Genomic DNA, 22,788 nt, shown 5'->3' with positions numbered 1-22,788 from the left:
TTGGGTGTCTCCGTGTCAAGTTCACGGGTTGTATAAAAAATTGTCAACCATAATCAAATGATAGATAGTGTGTGGTTGACAAATAAGCTACCAACCAAATAAATTAAAAATCAATTTTTTTGCTTAATTGTTCTACCAATGATTTTTTATTTTTTTTGTGAATTAAAACGTGGAGAATAATCAAGTGTGAATTGGTATCAAAGAGGGAGGAAAAAAGAGGTGGTAGAGAGGCGATGAGGGCATTGAAATTGGACACTTTTTTGAATGCAAAATTCTTGAATGCCAACAAAAGTTTGGAAAATGTAAGCAGCCAGACGACCTTTGCTCATCTGACTCTTTTCAAGCTGCAGCAGCCGAGACAAAGTTGAATTATATGGTTTGAAGGAGTGACTTTTTTTTTTCTAAGATATAATTGCTGTCATGCTTCAGCTAACATAAACGTTTCTGTCGTTGAAGACTTTTTTAGTGTACGATTTTAAATAAATAAATAAAAATAAAAGTCCAAGAAAATGAGGATATTCATTTGACAAAGATAAAGATTCTCTGTTTGTTAATGCGTTGGGGGTGTTTTTTGTTTTTTGTTTTTTTTGTTTTTTGAAAAAATATCTTCATGTAATATAATTGTCAAAACTTTTTTTTTTTTTTTCTTTCTATTTTAGATTAAGTGTTTTTTAAATCGCAATGTCAAATGACTTATGTTTTGCGATATCTTTTAAAAACGTAGATTATTGTTGCGAAATTGTAATCCCAAATGCATCCTAAGTGACTTAAACCAAAAAAAAAAAAAAAATTTAATATACACCATAAAATAATTCATTTCCATTTTAATTGAAATAGAGAGAATGTAAGAAACCATTAAGAAGTATAGGTCGTAATAAGATGGATCATTTCTTGATCCAGTAACAGGCCCACTTTGACAGGTGTCAGTTTGCTAAACGGCCCATTATCAGTTTTTCTAGAGGCCCATTATGGAGTTGTTTCTAGGTTGGCCGGAGGAAAGTTTGAAGGCCTTGTATGCAGGTTGCCAGGTTCATCCTCCACTTTTCTCTTTTACCAATAATTCCCGAAAAAAGACCATAATTTATGCACAAAAGTGAAGTTGTTAAGCTAATCTATCCATTATGTTTTATTGACAAAGCTCTGAAAATGTATGAGTCAATCATGAACAAGTCAAGTCCGTTCGATAATTTGCTCGTATAAACTCAATTTGAATTTGGTTCATTTAATAAATAAATTAATCATGAAAGTAAAATTATGCTCGATTATTGAATGAATTATACTTATATAACTTGGCTCGACTCAACTCGTATAACTTCATTTTTATTATTTTTTAATAGTATTATTTTAATTTCGTATTTAGAATATCTTAAGTAAAGAAGAATTATCTTTCTAATATAATAGATATAGCTTAAATTATTGTTCTTGTGAGTCTTGATATAGATATATGTATGTTTGTATAAATATATGTGTGTCTGCATAATGAATTTATATGTATACTATAAAACATATAAATTAACTCAAATGATAAAATCTTAACAATAATTATTATGAATTTACAGAGAAAAAAAAATTAATGATATTTACTTTATATAAATAATGAATAATTTAATTGAGCAGTTATCGAATAAGCTCGAGTTTGCTCGAAAAATAAATGATCCAACATTGAACAAATTATCTAGCTCGGTAATACACTCTAGTTCGGCTCTTGTTCGAAATAAAATTAAATGAACAAAACTTAAACATTCAATACTCAACTTGATGACAATCCTAGGTTTGATTCTAAGATGAAAACAATGTGGTTTAGAACCTAAAAAAATGAAAATACGAAATTGACATTTTTTAAGAGCACACAATTCTCACTTGCATTTTTAAAATGCACGTGAGAATCATATGCTCTGAAAGTAAAAAATGGTGGGTGTCCACTAGCGGTCATTCCTAGCTCGATTCCAGTAACACAATTCTGAAAGAAGTTGGTAGTTGGATTTGATAGATGTCACATTCTCGGTTAATCCATTTGTATATGTTCTGAAAAACAAGGCATGTGAAACCATTTTGGAATGGGCAAATGGGCACCAACTTTGCATTGCCCCACCCCTAAATGTGCTGCTACAGTTGCACACTCTAATATATTGGATAGAAAAGCTATTATATTATGCACCAAGAATATGAATTGGAAAATGGAATACAGCTATGTTTTCTCCACCACCATGGGAGACAGGACTAGGTTGAGTCCAATACAAGAAACAAATAGAGAGTTGGGGTCCCCATTCAGCCATCTCTGACATGCTTCTTCTACAATTTGGTTCCTATGGAGCAATATATGGCTTCTTTTGGACGCACACAGATGGGGTTTGTTACCACTATCACCATTTTTACTTTGAAAGCTAAGCAATCCCATATGCCATCTCCAGAAGTCCTGAAATTTAATTTAAGAATTGCGGATATATAGAATATTGTAGATAGAATTGAATGAGTATCAAGGATCATTTTGCAATGGCTATGCCACTGTTCGCGACCGTTTAGTTTTGACCCATTTCCTATTATTTAGTTGATTATCTACACTGTAATTTTCGTATTGAATCGGTTGTTAGGAACCCACTCATTTTTTTTCGTGTTTTGATTCCTGTAACCCATTTTTAATTTGCTTAAAAATAAAAAATAAAAAATAAAAAAAAATAATAAAAAAGAAAAGAAGAAGCAAGGATTGTTGGGTGTTAAGACATATTTTTATAGTGCTAGAGAAGATATCAGAAATTCAGCTCAACTTTGAGACCTGACAGCATTTGTTTCTTTAATGGGGTAAGATAAGATAGAAGAAAATGAAAATGGGAATAATAGAAAAAAGAGAAAAGAGAAAGAAAAAGAAAAAGCACCCTAACTACATTTACATCTTAAGTTTAACATGTGTGAGAAGGATCAAATCATAACATTCTCCCCTTTGTAACATCCACGAGTATTGTGAGGTGCTGAAGTTTTATTATCTTTATTGGGAAGCTTCATGATAAATCAGGATACATAGTTGATTATATATCAGCCCAAATTAAAAAGACAAATAAATGGAAATGGCCAATAAAATCCAATAGTTTCTTGACACAAAACCAAGAAAAAGGTGACTACGAATAGCGATTAGACGAAATCTTTGATTAATCTGCTTCGAGGAATCGAGAACATGTTAAAGCAAGTAAAAACGACTTGATTGCCTCAATAGGAGAGGTGGTGCTAGAAGCGAGCAGGGTTTTGCAGTCAGGAGCGGGTTTTTTCATTCACTAATTGGGTTCGAATCGAATTTAAACGAGTGGATTGTCAAACGGGCTAGTTTATTTAGATCCGAGGACATGTTAAAGCAAGCAAAAAGAGTTAAATGCCTCAATTGGACAGGTAGTGGTAGAAGCTACACGACTGGGCCAATGAAAGGGGCCACCACAGGAGAGGCTTGTATAAATTGTTTCTGCAATCACCCGTATAGAAGAAAATGAGAATAAAAGAAAAGAAAAATGAAAAAGGAAAAAGAAAAAGCACCTCTGACATTTCACATTTGTGAGAAGGAAATTATCCTCTATGTAAAAGAGTTAGATGTCTCATCTCTGAGTAAAGTAATACATACAACCACACCTACTAAACTAATGTTGGAACAATATTAAAATATATATATATATAAACTAAAAAAAAAATTGTCTATAAAAACATCGTTGTTTAATCATTTTACATGAATTAGAATTGAAAACAAAAATTCCCATAAAGAGAAAAAGGTTAAATTCTAGAATCTTTACGACAATAATATTGGACGAAAATACGCAAGTAGTCTATTTAGACGTGATTACGAATTTTTTCTTTTTGACATGTCTGCACAAAGAGAGAAAAATGGCTGGGAATGATGATTCAAACTAGTGACCTTCGCTGTATAAGGTCTAATTCTCAACCGATTAATTAAGCTACTCCTTAGGAAAAAAAAAAAAAAAACCATTTATTGAAATAAAAGTAAATGTTCATATATATATATAAAGAGGAGGTTCGTGGCTCCTGCCCCCTCCAATTCCGTTTCGGTCTACCAAGGACTTCTCTCTAACGATTAGAATATATGATTAAATTTGATTATAATTGATTATAATTTCTTACCTTTTAACTAATCAGATTTGATTGTATTCAAATGTGATTTAATAATAAGAAATGTTTGGTCTCAATATTTGGTCCATATTTTTTTCATATTCTCATACAAAATTATCTCCACCTACCCAATTTTCCTCTAAATATAAGTCTTTTGTATTGAAAATATCTTAAATAAGAGCAAGATGTAGCATTTTTGGACTCTTCTCCTAGTGGTAGATGTAAGTATTTAACACCAAACTAGCTCCCACCAAATCATTGTCTCCAATTTCTTTTTGATTCAGCTTTTATATTTTTAGGGGAATGGAGATTCGAACTAGTGACCTCCGCTTCATTAGGCATGGTCCTAGCTGATTTAAGTACGTGAAAGTATAATTTTTTTTTTTTTTTTTTGGGTATGAAACATAGGATCTAACTTACACGCTCATTTTTATGCAAGGGAAAGAAATATTATTTCAAAGAATAACATTAAAAAGACCAAAAATGCCAAAAATCTGCACACTTAGTACAACTTTTCAAGAAAGATAATACTAGACATCGCAACATTTTTTTCCAAATTCATTTTTCCAAATGATTTAGTCCATTCAATAAATAAATAGATTTATATTGTTTTTTTTTTCTTAAATGAATGTGAGGTCCAAATCATTTGGGAAAGAGAATTTGGGAAAAAGTGTTGGGATGTCTAGCAACCCTCTTTCAAGAATTAAAAAACCAATTTCCCTCCATATTAATTAAAAACTTCACTCTTTTTATGTCGTTGTTTTTAACTTGGAATTTTGACTCTCTTGGTAACCTTAAATCAAAATCTATTTATTTGCAAGACCCATCCAATACCAATAGTTCACTCCAATTTATTAATGCCAAATAAAGTTGGTACCTTTCATTCTAAGAAGGAGGATTGAGATTTGACTTAACGTATCTGCGAGATTTGTGGGAGTTTTAAAAGTCATGGGAAAAGGGCAGCTTCTTTGGCCAAAAAAAAAAAAAAAATGTTGAATATAGGGATTTGTGGGAATTTAAAAAGGTTGAAAAGGTTGACTATAGCCCTCTTTCAATTAGTCGTGTGATTTCCAATTTGTGATATCCATCCTCTGGTGGCCTGACATGAGTTGGGTAGAGCAAAATTGAAGAATTGGGATTTTCGGCAATTTGTTATTTAAATTATTATGACAATAAATTGAGAGCGTTCATATGAACTCACCAACTTAAATAAATGTTAGACTATCTAGTTACCTACTTTAACATGTGGGTCATATACGACTCTTTCAATTGCTGCGCCAATTTCCCAGAAAATCCTTATGCAAAATTGAAGGTCATTATAGTAATTACAGTCATTATCTCATTCCATTTCTAAATTATAAAGCATGCACCCATTAGCATATTATATTCTCACAGCCGTAGCATTATATTCTCACAGCCGTAGCATTCTCATGGCTTCCATATCCCATCTCCAACTCATCAGCCTCTTGCTTCTCTCTCTGTTCAATGTCACTTTGCCATCTTCTTCCTGGAGTTCTGATAGAGACATAGAATACAACAAATGGGTATCCTGGAACATCGAAAATTATCGACGGAAGGCCGCATTGAAAGGCGCGGAATCCATTGTTGAAACGACGTCGGCCGTTGGCCGGAATGTTCTTGATGTGAAGCTGAGGCTGGCTGAGATCAACAAAGTGATAGTAAGTGTTTGTCAAAATGGGACTGGTGACTTCATGACAATTAGAGAAGCTCTTAACACCATCCCCTTAAACAACACTAGGAGAGTAATCTTGATGATCAAACCGGGCATTTATAGGTACGTTATTTTCTAATAATTACTTACGTTTTAAGAGCACGTGATTCTTATCTTGAGTACATTTTTTAATCACGTGTTCTAAAGACAGATGTCAGACGTATAATAAATTAAAGATACTAACTTGTGGGGAGTCTAGGGAAAAGATTGTCATCCCTAGAGCTTTGCCCTTTGTTACATTTTTAGGGAATGCTAGCGATCCACCAACTGTCACCGGGAATGACACGGCATCGACGGCCAGCAGAGATGGGAGGCCGTTAGGGACATATCATAGTGCAACGGTTGCCGTGAATGCAAATTACTTTGTGGCCGTCAACATGAAGTTTGAGGTAATTAAACTGACAAATTAAGTAATAGAATTTTTTCATACGTTGAACACAAAAGTTCACAAGACATGTCTGCTACAAAACATGTCTTTAATTCCCACAAAACATTTTGGTCTGCTACAAAACATGTCTTATTTTGTGGCCCTTTTTTAGGTCGGTGAGCCAAGAAGTTATTAGATGGAATCATTTATTTGGCTTATGTGTACTGAGGATATATATTGTTGGGTCTCTCACTCAATCTGTGTCTTGCTTTTATTTAATTAATGAAACTTACTTTTGCGCATAAAAAGAAAAAAAAAAAAAAAAAAAAGATTTTTTATTGCTGCGTCATATCATTGAAAATTTGTATAGCTCGGGATCGGGATTCTGGGCTATGAAATTGTCTATTGTATTGTGCAATGGGCGGACTCATGTGAGAGACTGTCTAAATAAAGTAAAACTTGATTGCTCGCTCACATGAAATTGCCCATTTCAATTATAACTCATATTAAGGGTATGTTTAACTTTCCCAAAATTAGAGTTGTGCATATATAGTTTCTTTTGTCAACTTTTGCTTTATCTTCCTATTTTTGTTCTTTTTTCTCTCTCTGTGTATAACTTTTGATGTATTTTACTATTACAACCAGGCACGCACCCTTTCAATTACATAGACGGAATTGGGGAGGGCCAGACTGTATTAAATTTTCTTCTAAAAGGAGACTATCATAATTAATAAAGCTAGGATTAAAAAGGACCCTAAATATGTCAACATTTTCTTTAATATTAACAATTTTTTCTATGAGAGGAGGGAGGCTGCAGGCATGGCCCCATCCATCTTTCAATTTCAAGTGAAATGAAATAAAGATAATTTATTTCTAATGGATCCTACTATGATGCACCGTGACGTAATAAGATCACAATGACAAACAACAACAGATTCACAACTTTTCCCTAAGTCAACTAAAGCTCTGAGTAATCGTGATTTGAAAATTGATAAAATATTCAAATCTCGTTCGAACCTCCAATGCACCATGATCTACGTCATATTCTTGTGTCAAAATGCAATTAATCCTTTTTTTTTTTTTTTTCTTTTTTTCTTTTTTCCTTTCTTAATCTTTGATTTTGTTTGTCACAGAAAATTTTAAATTTTGTTTTGTTAAATAAATATGTGTAAATGTAGAACACAGCTTCACATGACATTGGATCCATTGGAGGACAAGGCGTGGCGCTTCGCATTTCAGGGACCAAGGCTGCATTCTATAACTGCAGTTTCTATGGGGCTCAAGACACACTCTATGACCACAAGGGAATGCACTACTTCAAGAATTGCTATGTCCAGGGCTCAGTGGACTTCATCTTCGGCTATGGCAGATCCCTTTATGAGGTCAGTCAATCATTAGGGTACCCCATATCAATGATTCAATGGGATTATGGGCTGGCCCCAGGCCTAGCTAGGTGGTGCTAGCCAGCTCAGGACTCGACTTTTGTAGGTGGATATCCCGCACCGGATCTTTGCAATTGTTAGAAACCTTCCATAGGGTTTATTTGGAGGTCACATGCCCCAACAATATTGTGAGCGAGGGCGAAACTAGCGATCATAGTTTGGGAGGCAGAAGTATAAAATAAAAAAATTAGAAGGGGCATATTCTAATTTTTTTAAAAATTCTAAAAAATTCTAAGGGAATGTTTTAAAAGTTTTGGGGAAATATGGGATGTAGTTTTGCCCCCTGATTGTGAGTCTTCCGATGAAACCCATATTCAAACCCATATTCAGTCAGGTTAATTTCAAATGAGTTTAATGAAACCTCTCACAATTGCAAAAAATTCTTTATAATTTAGGCATAGTGATTGTTAAATCACCATGAGCACTGAGTGTGTAACACCCTTGTTTCAAGTGGTATACTATTGTCCGCTTTGGGTCAAGTCCGCACGGTTTTATTATTGGGTTTACCTCCAAAATGCCTCCTACCATTTAGAGAGAGTATATTCCATATAAACACATCATCTTTTTCATGTGGGACATCACAATCTCGCTGGTGACCCTCATGGGCTTGTGCACGCTCCTCCCATCTCAGGCTAGGCTATGGCTCTGATATCATATGTAACACCCCTGCTTTAGGTGGTATGATATTGTCCGTTTTGGGCCAAGCCCGCACAGTTTTATTATTGGGTTTACCCCCAAAAGGCCTCATACCATTTAGAGAGAGTATATTCCATATAAACACATCATCTTTTCCATGCCCAGGCAATGTAGGACGTTACAATCTTGCTGACGACCCTCATGGGCTTGTGCACCGCTTTGGGCCAAGCCTGCACGGTTTTATTATTGGATTTACCCCCAAAATGCCTCATACCATTTAGAAAGAGTATATTTCATATAAACATATCATTTTTTTCATACCCAAACAATGTGGAACGTCACAAAGTGAGCTTCATCGGAAGCCTCTCATCAAAATTCCTTACACTCGAAATGCTTAAGCAAAGGGTATATTTCGTTATTTAATTAATACTTTAACACTGCCTCTTACTTGTGGGTTCAAACTCACTCTCCTTTAATAAGAAAGGCTTAACACGTAAAATATTTAACTGAAATAGGGATGACTTGACAGGTATAAGATTCAAATCCAGGACTTTTATTCTAATACTACATTAAATCACCACTCAACCTAAAAGCTTAAGTTTATAGGAAAAAAATAAATAAATTTAAACATTTAATTAATACTTTAATTAAATGATTAAAAATTACGGAGATAAAATTTGAACTCGAGATCTTTGCTCTAATACCATATTAAATCATCATTTTTTTTAATAGTTTAAATTAATAAATTTGATCATTTAATCAATAGTAGAATAACCCGAGAATCCAATCCAAGGATTTTTCAAGTTAACACTTCAAAAGGCCAGGCTCAAATTTAGAATTTGATAGGGGTTATAGCCCAACACAATTGATAGATAGGATGACTGACAATTAAGCCTATTTTCTATACATGGGCAGAACTGCTATCTAAATTCCACAGCCGAGAAGGTGGCCTCCCTCACAGCCCAAAAACGCACAAATGCCTCATTGTCAAGTGGGTTTTCCTTCAAAGATGGTGTGGTAACAGGGAGTGGCCATATTTACCTTGGTAGAGCTTGGGGTGATTATTCCAGGGTCATTTTCTCATTTACTTTCTTGGACAAGATTGTTCTTCCCCAAGGGTGGAGCGATTGGGGCGATCAAAATCGCGATTAGTAAGTTGATTCATTGAACCGTTTACTACGTTTTGAAATTAATCACTAGTTTTTTTAGACCGCACATTTTGAAACCGTTAAAAGCAAACGGGCTCTTGCCCTAGAGTTAATCATAAGTGTGCTCTTCTTTGTTTTGTTGTAGTAAAGTGTATTACGGAGAATACAAGTGCAGTGGACCAGGAGCCAACTTCACAGGAAGGGTGCCTTGGGCTCGAATGCTTGGGGATGAAGAGGCCAAGCCTTTTATTGGGACTCATTATGTTGAAGGCGATTCTTGGCTCATAGGACAATATTAGGTGATTATAATCTTTTTCTTTTGCTTCAACCATCACCTTTCTAATGCATGTGTGCATGGTCAACCATATATATTCCTCAAACTTGAATATTCTTGAAAATTATTGGCAATTTATGTATGATGTGAGACGGCCCAAAAATAAATATTTAGCATATGAGGATTTTTAGATTAATTAATTTGTCTCAAAACAATTAGAACAGTGTTACCTCATAATCACTTAAAAATACAGCTAGCTTTTACCCGCGCATAATTTTCCGGCGGCCCGACATAAATCGTCATTGCCGGTGCTTTTCTTGGCTGCCAATAAGTCATGAAATTTTCAAAATTTTTCCTTAAAAATGTTAATGTCTTTGACCCTAAATACTAGAAGAAACAATATATAAAATCATGATGATGCTTATTCTATCCCCCAGTACAGAAACAGAACATGGGAAAATTTGCTAATTAACGACGTCGTACATGTTATTCTGCCTCTAGCTAGATAAACTAGGAATACTTAATTAATTAACCCATCAACAAGAGTGTTTATACAATTGAAAAGATGGATAATATGAGGTTAAGGAATTAAGAACAAACAAGAGGTAGGGAAATTAAATATTGTTTCTAATAATTAGGCCAAACGCAGGACTCAGCTATTTTCCAGGTGTGGGCATCCTCGTAATCGTCGACCTTGCTGACAATACTTCCAACGTAGTCATCGGAGGGTGCATTCCCATGATTTCCCACATCGTGATTCGTGTCGTATTTGACCTCCGACGACGTCGTCCAGTCGCAGGGAAAGATGTCGTTTTGGCAGCGTCTCAGTATTGCTCCCAATAGTAACACTAGCGACGCCATTTTTCGATCCTAAGCCTCAGGGACAATAGGCTTCATGAAGATGAGCCTCCTCACACCCTTCTTTATATATATATATATATAGCTCAACATCTCCTTAACTACCCCACTGAATCATTGAATAAGAATTTCCAAAAATAATAATAATAAAAAAAACAAAAAACAAAAAATCATTGAATAAGATCCAAGCAAGAGTGATGTTAAACATCATGCCGGATGTGCATGAACAGTCATGCATGCCCGGGTGATTTAATATTTTAAAATAATAAAATATAATATTTTAATATTATAATTATTAAAAAAAAAACAAAATTAGCCGTGCATGACTGTTCATGCATGCCGGCGTGTTGTGTATCATCACTCTCCAAATATGTGCTTCTTGTTTCCTTAAAAAAATAATTTTCGGAGCATTAATGATATTACGAAGATACCCTCTTACATTTTCTTGATGAAAATTAGGTGGCCGGAAAGTCGAGGGAATTTTGATAGTGGTTTTTACCGTCGCTTCAAAAAATTAAAGAAAAATACTTAAAACACGTCAAATCAGGGTTGGCTCCACCATTAGGAAAATGATCAATTTGAAATAAAGAGTATTTATTTAGTACATTTAGGAGGGAAGTTTCCCCACCATTAGGCGGCCGTCTAAGGTATTAAATAAGATCCTCAATGAATAAGGATTTTGTTTTTCATAAAAAAATATTTAAAAGCCTAATTGTAGTCAATATTCTTTAATTAAGGCCCCCTAATTATGGTAAATAAGTAATTAGAAAAGCATTAATATCATTTGATTCTCCTAAAAACATAATTCTCCAACATTTCATTCTTGAAATGAAATAAGGCTAGCTTACAAAATTGATAGCATTAAATAAAGGAATCAAATAATATTAAAGACATTCTTAAATACAACCCATTTTTCAAACTTTAAACGTTCTATTCTTGGGGAGAATTGAGAGAATGAAAATAATAATAATATTCAATTACAGTACTGTGGGTAGAGATTTGTTGCCGTTGGGCAAAAAGCATTAAGCAACCAAAATTCCGATCAGAAAGTTAAAAGGGACAGAAATAAATTTTGATCTCAATTACCAATTGGATCATTTGCATGACCACATGGATTGATTTAACATTCAATGCTAATTATGCTACATATGTCCTGATCATGTGATGATTCATCTTATATATCATAAAAATTAAAGTGAATTCGAAATAATTCCTTTAAAAATAAGAAAAATGCTTTTTTTTTTTTTTTTTTTTTAACTTGTCGTCTTAGTTCTCAAAATGTATTGAGTCGGCCCTGCGTAAATGTGAAATGACTGTGATAAATAGGAATGAAGTGTAGCTAGCGTTACCAACTAAAAATAAGTTGGATGGACTAATGGGCAAAATTGGAATCTGAAAAACCCAAAAAAGTAGCTTCTTCATGCAGCATATATATATATATGTTTGTGTACTAAGAAATATTTTGAAAGTGAGTTTCTTGATTTCATGCAATTCTTGCCATACAAGTATTCTGAGAAGTTGGCCAGCCATCTATCTTCTTTTACATAATTGCATGAGTCAATGAGCGTTGGACAACCTCATGAGTCATGAGAGACAGATGGTTATCTTCAAACATTGATGGAATCAAATAATCTCAATAATCTGATTTACCACCTATATATATATTGTTAAATTCAAAAACGTAATCGGATAAAAATTATGTTGAAATTAATCATTTAATTAATATTTCAACGCTCATTTTGAATATGGGCCGGGTGTTGTGAATTATGAGATGGGTCATAATCAGAAACATATATTTAATATATTCCAAAAGTCTGGCTGAAGAACTAAGGAATTGATTAAAAAAGGTTCTGATCATTATTTTCAAACCTAACTTTCATTATTGATCAAAGAGCTCTCTCTCAAGAAACCTCTTCTTGCTGATAGAACAACCTCTGACTTTGATTAATCTTTGTCATAGTTGGTGAGACTGAATGGAGGCAATTAAGTTTTCGATCAATCTCTTTAGCCAGGAGAGGGCCTCTCTCCTCAGTGTGTGTTGAATGCTTTCTTCTTCTAGTTGATTGTAAGTTAGTGGGACATCAAAAATTAGTAGAATCTATCAATATTGATCATCATACCCTAGCAAGATAGCTGGTCATATATATATATATATATATATATATATATATATATGAAGCTAATATATAAAGAAATGTCCGTATCAAAACCTAAATTTTTGAACGTAATTGGTAAAATGATCGTGACACAAGACCAATTTCTAGACCAACTTTTGAACTAAGACTTTGGTATCGTGTTATTTTCCTAGGTATACCTACTTAAATCAATGATCAAGGCAACCACGCATGCGTGCGACAAGAAAGTGTCGGACAGAGACGCAAGTACTATATAGTCCACTAAAAACTAGATCTATTTATATATATAATTGATTATATATACGCCACATATATTTCAAGAGGAATGTTTGTCCTCTTGAAAGCAAGCTAGAAGTGCATATCGTACTATTGAGATAGAAAATCAATCAACATTGACATGTGGGGCAGCCTTGAGGAAAATAATTTCCACAAAAAAGAAATCACAACATAATAGGGTAGTTGTTTTAACTTGTTCTGGAGGAAGATACTTTCTGAAATTTTATGGTCTAGATCGATAGTAATTTGGATAATAAATGTGAAAAAAATTTATAAGCTCACTTGTTCGAATGAGTTTTTGGCAATTGTTGAAGACCCGGATTCAGTTTGGGATAGTGTATTTTATTTTATTGTTCAAAAAACGTATTTTGATTTGACATAAAAGTAAAAAATAGTTTTTAGTGTCGAGTAATTAATGATACATACTACACCCTACGATCACATTAATCTCATTAGTTTGATGTGGCTATGCCCATCAACCCTTGTTAAGAAAAGAAAATTCAAAAAGCTGATGCACGTACATTTCCATATCAACGCGGTAGGATGAGCTCTTTTGTGTTTTGAGGAATGCTTTGTATTTTGAGTTGTTTGTTATATGTTTTTTTTACTTGGTAAGAAAAAAAGTTAACAAACGTATTTCCCACAAATTATAAATTAATAATTTTCCATAATTTCTAAAAGACAACGAAGTTAATTTATAATTATCCATAACCAGAAGGAGGTAAATAAATGATATTTACTCTAGCATAAATAATAGGAAAGGTGCTGGAAGCAAAAATGTCCCCACAAGTTGAAGTCTCTATAACTTGAAATGAGGCCTAGCTATATACCACCCAAATAATTTCTTTTTTCCTCCTATTTCTGACCCGTGTCCTATCAATGGTACAAGATTGCATAATGATTCAATTTCATTGATTTTTATGATGATCAGCTGAATGAATCTTGAAGAGGTCGAGACGGGAATCTCCCAATCGGAGGGAATATGCAGCTTTCTTGTATTCCTCCCAAGTGAAGGGCTTATAGAGACTTGGATTCTCCGGTGAGACTAACTCCGGCAACGGAAAAATCCATTCGTTAGGGGATGGAGCCCCGAAGTACATCATTGACATTCTTGGCTTCACTGAGTTTGCCAATGCCCTGTGTCTCACGCTCAATAGTCTCCCATTTGTCAAAGCCTTCATTGTCAATATAAAAATTATGTGAGTAGATTACACTTAATCTCTACTTAGAGCACTGTAATTTTTATGTGTATTTTTAATCAAGTATGTAATTATTACCCCACTCAAAGTCGTTGATTAGTAAAATAAAAAGTTACCATCTCACTTCTAAAAGCGGCTTACTTTGATTATTATTATTTTTTCTTGTTATTTTAACTTTTATTATGATGTTTAAAATAGTTTTTTTTAACCCAAAATTTTAAGTTTTTTTATTTTTTTATTTTTATTAATGTAAATGTAAGAGAGTTTTTATGAAACTCAAACGTCTCAATAAGTGAACAGATAATTTGAAATCTGTTGGGGCAAATGAATTTGATCAAAGTTCTTTCCTATTTACTATTTAAATTATTAACAATTTGAACAGCAGTAAAACTGTTAAAAACCTCAATTTGACTATTCATTTGATTATTACCAACCTGCAGAGCGTCGCCGACGAAAACACAGAACTCACGGGGATCAGGAGGGACTGGGACCCACAACCCGTCCTTCAAAGATATTTGAAGGCCACACACGTCGTTGGATCGCAAGATGGTCAAGATCTGAGGGTCAGAATGTTCCCCAAATCCTATCCGATTGTTTGTACACTGATAAAGTTTTGGTGATGGATCCCAATCATTGATATCATTCATCGGAGGATAGTGATTGAGCCTGAGAAGTGAGTCACTATCGACATCTCTGATGAGCCTACTGAAGGCGCACTTATCGCGGGTCCATAGGCCTTCAGCCATTAGATCAAGAATCTCACATGCTAGTTCCTTCACTGCTTGTATGTAATTATTTACACTATCACTGCAAACAAAAAATGAAAAAAAAAAAAAAATGTCATTCTACCCAAAAGAACATTATTATTTCCAACAAATTTTTCTTCAAAATATATATATTTTTTTAATATATATATAAAATTCAATTTATTGAAAATGTGTGTATAAATGACATATTTTAAAAATAAATGTCAATTTGGGCCGCAAATGTAAGAGAGTTAAAATGAGACCCTTATATCCAAACAAATGTTGATCGCCTACCTTTTGGTTTGGGGCAAGTGAGCCCTATAAAAACTTTTTCATAGTTACTGTTAACAATTCATGCGGTCAATGAAAAAATTTGTCCTGACCTGTGAAATTCTTTATACAGTAAAAAGTGTCGCCGTTACTTGAATCCCAAATTTCAATTGGAACACGTGGAAGGTTGAACACATTTTCTTGATTTGATTGTGAAGTTATTGATTTCTTTCTTTGTTGTCTTCATACAAGTAATTATATCCTTACCAGCTAGTGGGGGTCATTTCTAAATGGGGGCCATGCCATGGCAAGCACAGCTAGCACAAGTATTTGGATATTGTGTTTCTCTTTCTCAATGAAATCCCTTTAACAGAGACTTGGGCAGGCAAGATTCAAGGAATATGGTGCCAACTTTCACATGGCATGCTTCATATGTATATAATCATTTACTCTACTTCAATAGCATATATATTCACAGAAAAAATCTTTGGAAAGATATGGTTGAGGTTGGATTCTTCTTACAATTGTTACTCTACTTTGAGCTCCTACAATATTATAGACTTATAGTCCCTACAAATTTTCGAATTGAAAGAGCCATGCCATGCTTGTTTGTTACAATGGTGGCTCACACACATAAAAGCAAAGTTTTTCCCTTTATTTACTTTCGGGTTTCGCTTGCTACCGGTGAAAAAATTACTAGAAATCTTTCGCTGTAAAAATAAACATTAAAAAATTGCTTTTGATCGGAAAATAATTGTAATTATTCTCGAATCTTACAATTTCCACCGTTTAGTTTTTGCACCCAAAAAAAAAAATTATTTTTTGGCTACAAGTAAGCCAAACTCAAAAAGAGTTGAAACAAGAATTAGGGCTTTGCTTTGTTTGTTGACATTTTTCGTTCTTCCTTTAGTCTTCTGTTTTCAAAATAAAAATGGTTGCCTAAATTATTAGCAATATAAAAACAAGTTTTGGACATTCTACCTATCACCCGTCTATTAAGATAAGTAAATCTCTACCTATCACCGGTCTATTAGGATAAGTATATCTCGTAAGTGTTCTTTTATATTTTATATCCAAATTATTAATAATTAAAAAAAAAAAAAAAAAAAAAAAAAGGACCGGTGGGAATGGGCCGGGGGGGTAAAAATTGGAATCTCAACCGAGATGATTTCCCATCGATTGGGGTTGCACGTTTGGTAGCGATTTGTCAGAGCTTAGATTTTCTGTGGCAGAAAAGTGGGTGTTAGACACTTAGACTTGGGGCCCAACAGCTTTTAGGCCAATATATAGCCTATAGCTAGCAGCTAGGTATACAATATCGCACGCTTGGCTCTATTATAAACAGCCGTAGACATCAAAACAAAAGAAAAGTCCACTTTATTTCTTCTATGTGCTCAAACCTTTATCAGACATCAAGTACCATGGAATCATTGGAATCAATGAAAGAAAGAAAGAAAGAAAGACGTCCAACTCCTTCTTTCAACTAGCAATTTCTTCCTTTAAATCAAAACACTCAATAAAAAAGAAGGCCAAACTCTGAAATTAATAATTTATTTATATTTTATGTTCGATTAATATATATATATATATATATATATGCTTTCTTTTCTCATAAAGGAAAGACGTCCTTTTCTAGGATGCCAAACGTACACTACTAAACAAATCTTCCCCACCATTTCATCAGCAAGATTAATTTAATTAATTAATTAGATCTCCAATTCTTTACAGGCCAGGTAACATGTACTCAGGTCTCAGAGTAGTTCCTTTTATCTATTTTTATTATATTTTACAATATATATGTCCCTGCCTCATTATTTATTTATATTCAGCATTAATTTAATTAAATAACAATTCAAACAAAATGAACCAAACATGCCACATTAATCCTAACCATGAAACCCGCGAACCTGTTGGGCACAAAAGAAACACAAAACAGAAGCATTGTGTTTGTGTTCTCTCTCATGTCTTTTTCTGTTTTTGTTTCTTCTTTTTTAACATTGTTGCATTTGTGAATACGTAACTTAAATAATGTCCAAAAAGTTCCAAACACAAGAAAGAAGAAGAAGAAGAAAGATGTGAGGTGTCACCTGAATTTCGTAGGGTCATTGGAGACAGCCATGGATCTTTCAGAAATAGAGAGAGGATTTGTGTGAAGAAGAAGGTATTCAAGCTCACCCATATCGCCATTGGGGCCAATGTTTTTGCACCCATAACCAAAAGGACTAGCTGGCCCCGCTCGCTTCTTCTCCGCCGCCGGTTTGCAGAAAAACTCCGCCCCTTCCTCCTCCATCCTCGTAACTATCTCATTCGACACCCCATGGTTAACCACTTTGAAGAAGCCAAATTCTTCGCAGGCACTCACCACTAGCTCAGATAGCATTGACCTGTTGAGAGAAAGATCAATGGTCGGCACCCCAACCGCCTTTGTTTTCTTGGTTAATCTTATTGGGGTGGGAGAAGGCACCACCATGTTTGTTTCTGAATATAGAATTAGAAAGAAAGTAAATCAAGAATTTGATGATCAGTTTGAGCTTTGGAGGTATGGTCATGGTTGAAGATATATGGTGCCCTTTTATACAGCCGAGAGAGAGAGAAAAGAGAGAGAGAGAGAGAGAGAAAAGAGGGGGGGCTACTCTGACTATCATAATTGTTAAGAGTCTTTAAGATAATCAACAATATAATTGATTAAAAAAGGTATCGTGATTTTAGGTGATGTATAATGTATAATATATATACATGACGGTCCAAAAATGAATAGTTGTTTTTAGTTTTTATATGTATCACCTTGCATACAAACAAAGAAAAACAAGGAAGCCTTTTTCCCATCATACACGGCATTACTATTCTTTTACAAATTGACTATTCCAAATTATACGCAATTTGGATAGCTTTACACAAAGAGAGTTACAGGTCTCACTTGTTTAACAAAAAAAAAAAAAAAAAAACCCTTTTACACGTTATATACAAAATTAGTCCTATACAAAAGGTGTTGCAAGTTCCATTTGTCCCAAACAAGTGGGTTAGATATCTCAAGCTGCACGAGACAAGTAGACTATGCAATTTTCTCTCTTTGAGGTTACCTAAATTGCATTTAATTCAGACAATTAATCTCAGAAAAATCCTTCTTCTTGTCCACTCTCTTATTGTCGGATCTGAATCTAACAATTCAGATGGCAAATGTGATAGAGTCTTTATGGGGCTTATTTATCCAAATAAGTGGACAAATAACTCAAAATTTATCAGCAATTCAAACAACAAATATAAAAACGTTTATATAGGGCTTACTCTTACTTGTCCAAGCAGGTGGACGAACAATTCAAAATTTATTTTATATTTACTCTTTCATGTATATTGCTAGCAATTCGGATGATAGAATATTTTCTAAGAGGTGTGGGGGGAAATGTAAGTATCAGAGGGTGAGAAGTGGAGGCCGTTGGGGCCAACCTGGTAGCGGCTGTTTGTCCCCTTCGATTGGATTTTGTTTTACGGACGATTTTCAAAAGCGTGTGGTCTTAATTAAACGCTGCTGTTTGGCCGATCAAGCTCATTGCTGCCGTGTTGACCTCTTCCAATTTTGACTCAATTGCCTCCTAAATTCCTTATAGTAAAACGACATTGATATTGATATTTTGTACTTTAATTCTAACCTTTACGTATACTATACTCTTTTCTTTACGTGTCGTTTTTGTGATTTACAAAAACAATTAATATACAAAGTGAATTATGGCTTGTATGGTCCACCATTATTTTCAAAGGAAAAGGTTATTTTTACACTCCAATGGATTAAAGTATCTTTTAATTCTTGAAGTTGAAAGGAAGTTTGATATAACAAGAAAAATCATATGTGTGCGTATTCTGATACGTTAAAAAGTTAGTCTCGTATTAAATTGATGATTTGCTTACTTTGAGCGAGTGGTTTAGAAAGGTGTTTATGTTGATACATCTTATATTGGTTCTTTAATAGGTGAGAGTCCTATGCTTTTTAAGTGATTTTAGAGGATTTTAGAGGAGCTTCAATTGTAATTTGATTAATCATTTGGTAGCACAAATGTGACTAGCGATTTTCCTCAATGATTATATTATTGGCACATACCTTACCGAGGCGGTTTTTGGGTCTATATATATATGATGGGTTGTGCGGTTTTTTGGAATTGAGGTTTTGAATTTTATCGAACTTTTGACTTTGATATATTTTATTGAATTTTCATGTCCGTTTGATTTAGCGGTTTGAAAAATAGTGAATATAAAATGTAGTCAATGAAAACATAATTTTTAAAAACGTAATTAAACATTTGGTATAATTGTGATTCGGCTTTTAAAATCGAGGTTTGAGGTTTAGAATCGTGTGTTTTGCGAAAATACACCCCTCATACTGCACAAAAATGTGAATTTTTCTTCTTTGTTTTTTTTTTGTTTTTCAAATCGCTATTTTTTTAAAATGCACTCTTAAACATGATTGTTTTCGCGGTTTTGTTTTAAAATAGTGCAATTGGCGTGTAAAATCGCAAGGCTAAATGCACTCTTCATCTTATTAAATATTTGCATTAATTTAAGTATAATTAAACTTCTTTTATGGAGCCTACCATGTGCTAGCTTACTCAGAAATGCACTTGGATTTGATTATGCTTTGGTATTAGCGTTTTTACTTTTTTCTTTTTTATTTATTTATTTCGGGTATAGATTTAATTAAATAATATATACAACTTAAGTAGAAAACGTGAGTTAAGCAACTTCTCATTTTTCAACTAATATAAATTCCTTTTCGTTTTCTTTTCAATCTTATCAAGTAAGGTTTGAACTTACAAATCTATTAATTCCATCCTAATTAATTTTTAATGAGTCATTACTCACTAATTAATCTTAATTATGCCTTATCCAAGATGCATTGGTAGGTCTAAATCAACTTTCTTTTACTTCTCAATTAAACTCCTTTCTCCATCAATCACCCCAATTTAACGTTCTTATCATTGTGCATATCATCATATATAATACATGCATTCTTATTTCAAAAATTTATTCCAAAAATTAATCACATTTGCAGAGTTAAATTAATCATAGAACCTCAATCTAATTATATTTCAGGTTCATTTTCTTTGTTTTATGAAAGCAACTTCATTTCTTCTTTAAGGTTGTGAAGCCATTAAAGCATGAATTTCACTGATTATAGCAAGTATATAGCAACCAATACCAAGAAATTAATGATGTACAGAAGGATGAGAATCTCTTTTATATAATTGCTTATTTTTCTTTTTCAGTAATTATCTGTCAAATGAGTTCTTTGTGGTTCTCTTTGCAACTTTTGTCTTCTAAAATGTTATTTAGTAAATGATATAAGCGTGGGCTTGATTCTTTGTGGTAATCAAGGCTAAAGTAGGTTAAAATATTAATTAAACACTTAAATTATTCACAACTTTTTATTAGTTTAAGTTTTTGAAGTAAGCAGAAATTAATTCATATGATATTAAAGTAGAGATTATGACTTTGAACCCTAACTAACCTCTACAAATTACCCTATTTTAGTTAAATAATATTTCACGTGTCGGATATGAAAGAAAAATTAATATTTGTTTTATAAAATAGAAAAGATCCACAAGGTCAATATATACCTTTTGCGTGGGGGAGTTGTTGTGCATAAAATAAATATAGAAATCAGGTTTGATTGTAATCTTTAATTGTACTTTGGTCTTCTAATCTTTGAAAATTTGAAAAGCAAATATTTTTGGTGTTCTTTATATATATAGTTGGATGAATTGAACAAAGCTTCCAAGTTCGAATTAGTCAATCAGTATTTGTATTTCATTATCAAATGATTATTTTCTCTCTCTCTCTCTCTCTCTCTCTCTCTTTGTTGGAATTATCAAATCAGTATTTCACCCACAATTTGGAGACAAAGCATGGTTAATTAGGTGTTCAGATAACTAGTTAATTCGACTCTAATGAATAGTGAGTGCCCTATAGATTCCCCAAGTGTTTGCGCGTGCATAGATGCCCCCAAAAAATAAGGAAATTGAAATCAAAATTGTCTACAATTCTAGACACAAATATTCTCATGTTGGGAGTATTATATTTTGAGGATCATGGATCTAGTGCAATGAGGTTGTCCATTGGGTAGCCTAGCCTTGTGTGAAACAGCACCCTCAGGTTCTATTTAGTTTAGGCAGAAATTTGAATACCCTACTCGAGCTACGTACTAGGATGTTTTTCCGAATAAAGTGAAGTTTGAATGCATTCTCACATAAGGCAGTGAACAACCTTATTACACTGATTCTGTCCTATTTTTTCTTATTAGAGTAACAAAAACTTGGTGTTAAATATCCAAATGCTGTCAAAAGGGTTAAATTTGGGGGATAAACTTTCAATTTATGAATTTTGACTTATAAATAAAGAGAGAACTTATTCAATTATATATTAGAAAACATATCCCAAATAAAGAGAGAACTTATTCAATTTCTTTTCATTTTAACCAAAAAAAGTCACTTTTTTTTTTTTTTTTTTTTTCCTAGCTACCAACTTTTTCAACGAACTATACCCTACTAACTATTCCATTTTAATTTTTTTTTTTCTCTCAATGATTTCTTTAATTTTTATTAAAAAGAGAGAAAATGATAGAGAATATTCAAAAATACCTTCTTCTTTTTTTTTTTTTTTTAATGAATGAAAAATTTGGTTAGAAAGATGATTTCTTCACCAAGTAGAAAAATACATGTACTGGTAAGGGTTGTTGATACCTATAAATTAAGGTTTTCTTTCCCCTAAACAAGACCCCTAAATTCATGGTGAAGGCCGGCATACCGGACAAAGCAATGAGGAAAATTCAAATGAGCCAGACATTTCCTTTTCATATAATTTTATGACAAATGGAAGCAGATTCTCATCTCTTTATTTACTTCCATGCGGCACCCTTTGGAGCCCTAACCGTCATCGTGGATACCAGCTGATCATATACTTTTTTTATCCAAAGGTTCATATTGGCCGGAGGTATATATATATATATATATATGCCAACATAGATGATATCAGGTTCAACAGTAGAAATTAACAAAATTAAACCCCCACTAGCTAGTGTGTCACTGACGACTGGGACACTCCAATTTGGAATTACAATTTTTTAAAAATTAAGTTTGTATGCATTATTGATACTCATATATTAAAACCACATTGTATTGAAAATGGGCGGAAATTTCCTTCAACCAAGTTAAAAGAAAATTATATTCATTGAAAGTTAAGATATAAGGTATGTTTACTCAAGGGAATCTCCATGAGGTTGGGCATGTACTAGGGCCTGGGTTTGACTCCCGCAATAGGAATCCCTTAGCCCATTAGTGTTAGCCACCTTGAGTCTCATTGATCCTCTAGTGGGGCGGATGTTAAGCTATATATGGCTGAATTGGTCTTAAAAAAGCGCATGCGGTTCCCACCGTCTAGGCCCCTCCTGAGCGGCGCCCCGCGAATTGGTGTTACTATGATTACGCTCAAGTAGGATAGCTACAATTGACCTTCCCCTCCAACCTTCTTGCTCAAAAAAAAAAAACCTTGCCTCGAAGGATTAGCTCAATTAATGGTTGACTCATTGGTTGATAACTTGATACCACGAGTTTGGT

At 33.6% G+C, this 22,788-nt stretch overlaps 2 protein-coding genes across 3 annotated transcripts; one reads left to right on the top strand and one right to left on the bottom strand.

Annotated features, from left to right (window-relative positions):
• Positions 1–5,514: 5,514 nt before the first annotated feature.
• Positions 5,515–9,728, top strand: LOC132172540 (probable pectinesterase 53). 2 transcript variants are annotated; one of them, XM_059584053.1, is made up of 5 exons: positions 5,515–5,899; positions 6,036–6,225; positions 7,382–7,585; positions 9,197–9,432; positions 9,575–9,728. In XM_059584053.1, the coding sequence occupies exons 1-5, from the start codon at positions 5,535–5,537 to the stop codon at positions 9,726–9,728; spliced, it is 1,149 nt and encodes a 382-aa protein (XP_059440036.1). In that variant the 5' UTR covers positions 5,515–5,534. The 2 variants fall into 2 exon arrangements, with proteins under 2 accessions (XP_059440036.1, XP_059440037.1); XM_059584054.1 differs by having other exon boundaries at positions 9,580–9,698.
• A 4,110-nt stretch (positions 9,729–13,838) lies between these two features.
• LOC132172782 (gibberellin 2-beta-dioxygenase 2-like) lies at positions 13,839–17,657 on the bottom strand. The gene is made up of 3 exons (XM_059584351.1): positions 17,275–17,657; positions 14,606–14,978; positions 13,839–14,147 (listed from the first exon to the last, which is right to left on the bottom strand). The coding sequence occupies exons 1-3, from the start codon at positions 17,655–17,657 to the stop codon at positions 13,881–13,883; spliced, it is 1,023 nt and encodes a 340-aa protein (XP_059440334.1). The 3' UTR covers positions 13,839–13,880.
• Between the last annotated feature and the right edge of the window lie 5,131 nt (positions 17,658–22,788).

This window comes from Corylus avellana, chromosome ca2 (assembly GCF_901000735.1).
Source record: "Corylus avellana chromosome ca2, CavTom2PMs-1.0".
In the NCBI taxonomy this organism is placed as follows: Eukaryota; Viridiplantae; Streptophyta; class Magnoliopsida; order Fagales; family Betulaceae; genus Corylus; species Corylus avellana.
Note: the sequence above shows the minus strand (reverse complement) of the source record. Positions and strands in the feature narration are given on the sequence as shown.

Excerpts from the sequence above, each read along its gene's own strand:
- LOC132172540 (XM_059584053.1), top strand. The coding sequence starts at position 5,535 with ATGGCTTCCATATCCCATCTCCAACTCATCAGCCTCTTGCTTCTCTCT. Across the intron at positions 7,586-9,196 it reads ATGGCAGATCCCTTTATGAG|AACTGCTATCTAAATTCCAC; the intron begins GTCAGTCAATCA and ends ATACATGGGCAG. Across the intron at positions 9,433-9,574 it reads GGCGATCAAAATCGCGATTA|TAAAGTGTATTACGGAGAAT; the intron begins GTAAGTTGATTC and ends GTTTTGTTGTAG.
- LOC132172782 (XM_059584351.1), bottom strand. The coding sequence starts at position 17,657 with ATGGTGGTGCCTTCTCCCACCCCAATAAGATTAACCAAGAAAACAAAG. Across the intron at positions 14,979-17,274 it reads AATGACCCTACGAAATTCAG|TGATAGTGTAAATAATTACA; the intron begins GTGACACCTCAC and ends TTTTGTTTGCAG. Across the intron at positions 14,148-14,605 it reads TCGTCGGCGACGCTCTGCAG|GCTTTGACAAATGGGAGACT; the intron begins GTTGGTAATAAT and ends TTGACAATGAAG.